This window comes from Fukomys damarensis, unplaced genomic scaffold (assembly GCF_012274545.1).
Source record: "Fukomys damarensis isolate Sample0158 unplaced genomic scaffold, DMR_v1.0_HiC HiC_scaffold_36905, whole genome shotgun sequence".
NCBI lineage: Eukaryota > Metazoa > Chordata > Mammalia > Rodentia > Bathyergidae > Fukomys > Fukomys damarensis.
Genome location: NW_022937817.1, coordinates 682 through 3,521, shown reverse-complemented (window position 1 = coordinate 3,521; position 2,840 = coordinate 682). Strand labels below are relative to the sequence as shown.

The 2,840-nt window shown below is 37.2% G+C and overlaps 1 protein-coding gene across 1 annotated transcript; it reads right to left on the bottom strand.

The window, feature by feature from the left end:
- Nucleotides 1-324: 324 nt before the first annotated feature.
- Nucleotides 325-1,728, bottom strand: LOC104849760 (acyl-coenzyme A synthetase ACSM3, mitochondrial; the record flags this gene model as incomplete). The annotated part of the gene is made up of 3 exons (XM_010606295.3): nucleotides 1,437-1,728; nucleotides 479-535; nucleotides 325-397 (listed from the first exon to the last, which is right to left on the bottom strand). Coding segments are annotated over exons 1-3 (328 nt in total), but the record flags the coding sequence as incomplete, so codon positions are not given.
- Between the last annotated feature and the right edge of the window lie 1,112 nt (nucleotides 1,729-2,840).

Sequence of the window (2,840 nt, the reverse complement as noted above, 5' to 3'; positions counted from 1 at the left end):
GATGAAAGAAGGCTATGGGTGGGGGGTTCCTTACATTTGTAGATTACTGAGTTTCACATGACCGTGAGTCCTAAAGGAGGGAAAAGAAAGTGGCATGGGCTGTTCAATTGTTGACTGTCATTCACTTAGTAAATGTATTTCATTATGAAAAACCCAGTTTCCCATGTGGGTCAAAAGGTACAGCACATTTTCAACTCATTTCTAAGATAGCTGAGAATACTACTTGTACAGTTATTCTTCAAACAACATACCCAAATAAATGTTTCATGAAAAGTCTCTTATCTAGCTTAGTTTAGATATTAGAGGATTATACACATTACTAACCTGTTCGCAAACAGGCCACATTTGCAAGCCACCACTCTGGGATCTTGGGCAGAATCACAATTACTGGATCTCCCTTTTTCAGGGAACAAGCTTCTGTAAGTATATTGGCAAATTTCCTGGACAACCATCCCAGTTCTTCAAAACTCCACCTCACCTCTTCTCCGTTTCCATTTATCCACCAGAAGGCTGGATTGGAGGGTCTCTTTCCAACCTGAGGAGAGACAAACCAATCTTGGATTTAGAGGTGTTGTACAGTAAAATTCTATTTCAAATGACTTCATGAAATATATTCTCCTCAAGATAATTCATAAATTGTTAGTTGAGTCTTACATGAAGTTTATGTCATTAAAATTCTGGGGTCCTTATTTTTAGATTTGAGGAATCATGTCATTTCTTCTAGCTCCTATCATTACTCATTTAGCCTGATAGTTTTTTCTTCCAGAAAGTTACAATTCTTGCATCCCTTTAAATTTCTTTTTTTTTCCATTAAGTTTATTGATATATGTAAGGTAAAGAATACAGTTACATTCATCATTGGGATCTTGTACCTTATTTTTTCTCCATCCATTTATATTTCTTTTGGTGCTGTATCTATGCTTCATTGCCTGATAGTTTTTTCTTCCAGAAAGTTACAATTCTTGCATCCCTTTAAATTTCTTTTTTTTTCCATTAAGTTTATTGATATATGTAAGGTAAAGAATACAGTTACATTCATCATTGGGATCTTGTACCTTATTTTTTCTCCATCCATTTATATTTCTTTTGGTGCTGTATCTATGCTTCATTTCCTACCATTTCTGGCTCTTGGAGTCACTTTTCACTTTAACCCATTTTGTTTTAAAAAAAAATCTAAAAAGTACATTTATTCAACCCAAGCTTTCTCACTCAACTATGGGACTATTGACATTGTGGGCCAGATAATTCCTTATTTTATCCTTTATAGGATTTTTAGCAGCATCATTGGTCTTTACCCATCAGATGCCAGTAGCAGCTGTCCCTTCTATCTCATCCCATCAAGGCAACAAAATGCCTCAGGCATTCCTAAAATGTCCCCATGGGACATAATTGCTCCTAGTTGAGAAATTGTAGTCTGACTAGCTTTTGTCCCATACCTTTTCCACATTAGTCCATTGGTCCAGGACATCTTCAGCAAAGTTGAAATATTCTGGAATCTCCAGTTTGAAGTCCTTTTTCATGGACTCATAGCTGGAGAAATTCTGAGGAGTTGCTGCTCTGTAATCTCTATGCAGAGGTCTCATAAAACTATGAATTGCTAGGCACTGAAAGCACCTGGCACGTAATATCTCCATGGCAACAAGAGCTAGCGTCAGTTTTATAGGCTGTTTTAACACTCAGGATTTCCTTGGAAATTAACTCATCTAAAAGAGACAAAAAAAAAAAAAAAAGACATGCATTCACTTCTGTCCTGGAGATGCCCATGCCTCAAAGCAGCTGCATTATTATAATTATTATTATCACTACTATTAACAGTCTTAATCATCACAGGACCATTTTCTGAATACTCCCTATATTCCAAACATTGTGCTCCATATTTTAGGTGCATTTTGTCATTAAATCCTGAGTAACTCTATAAAGTGTGTACTGTTATCATTAGTTTACAGATAGAGAAAATAATAAAGGTTTTGGTTGGATTAAAACCCAGAACTATCTGAACCTAGCTCATTCTCCTGACTACTGTACTATACACTATTACTTCTCAGATGTATTTCTAAAGATCTGAGGTGTCCAGTTAATCTCACTATTTTCAAAAAGATTTTTTAGCTAATATCTTTCAAGTACAGATTTCAAAAGTAGTACAGAAATGGGCTGGGGGTTTAGCTCAGTGGCACTGCTCCTGCGTTGCAAGCTCCAAGGTCCTGAGTTTGATCCCCAGTACCAAAAATCAAAATGAAACAAAAGTAGTACAGAAATATTAAGGAGGATTTTTCATGGTGGATAATCTACAGATGAAGAAACCGAGAGTAGCCCAGTACCAATTAGGCATGAAAGCACAGTTAAGGTTTATAAGCTGTCTAGTTTATAGGCTGCAGTTCCCATGCTCCTAATAGGAGCCCACACTGTCTTCATGTCCAAGCTTGGGGCTGCTTTTAGTGGAGATGTAATAATAGGGCATTAACCTTTAAGGCTTTTATGGGGGAGGCCCCTTGGGGCCACCTAGCCTTCCTGCTTTGGTGGGAAATCATTTGATCACAATGTCATTTACTTGATTATGGTTGTTAAAAATATAGTTCTAAATTGGGCGAGATGGTGCATTCTTCCAGTCCTAACTCTGAGAGGCTGAGGCAGGAGGACTGCAAGTTCAAACCCAACCTGGGCAATTTAGCAACTTAGCAAGACCCTGTCTCAAAAATATAAAAAAGGCTGGGGCTATAGCTCAGTGCAAAGGCCTTGGGTTCAATCCTTAGAAACACTAAACAAAAACACAGTTCTAGGAGTTATGAGTATTTGAGGTTCTTTTCTTTATATTTTCAATACTCCTCCAAATCCTACAATGA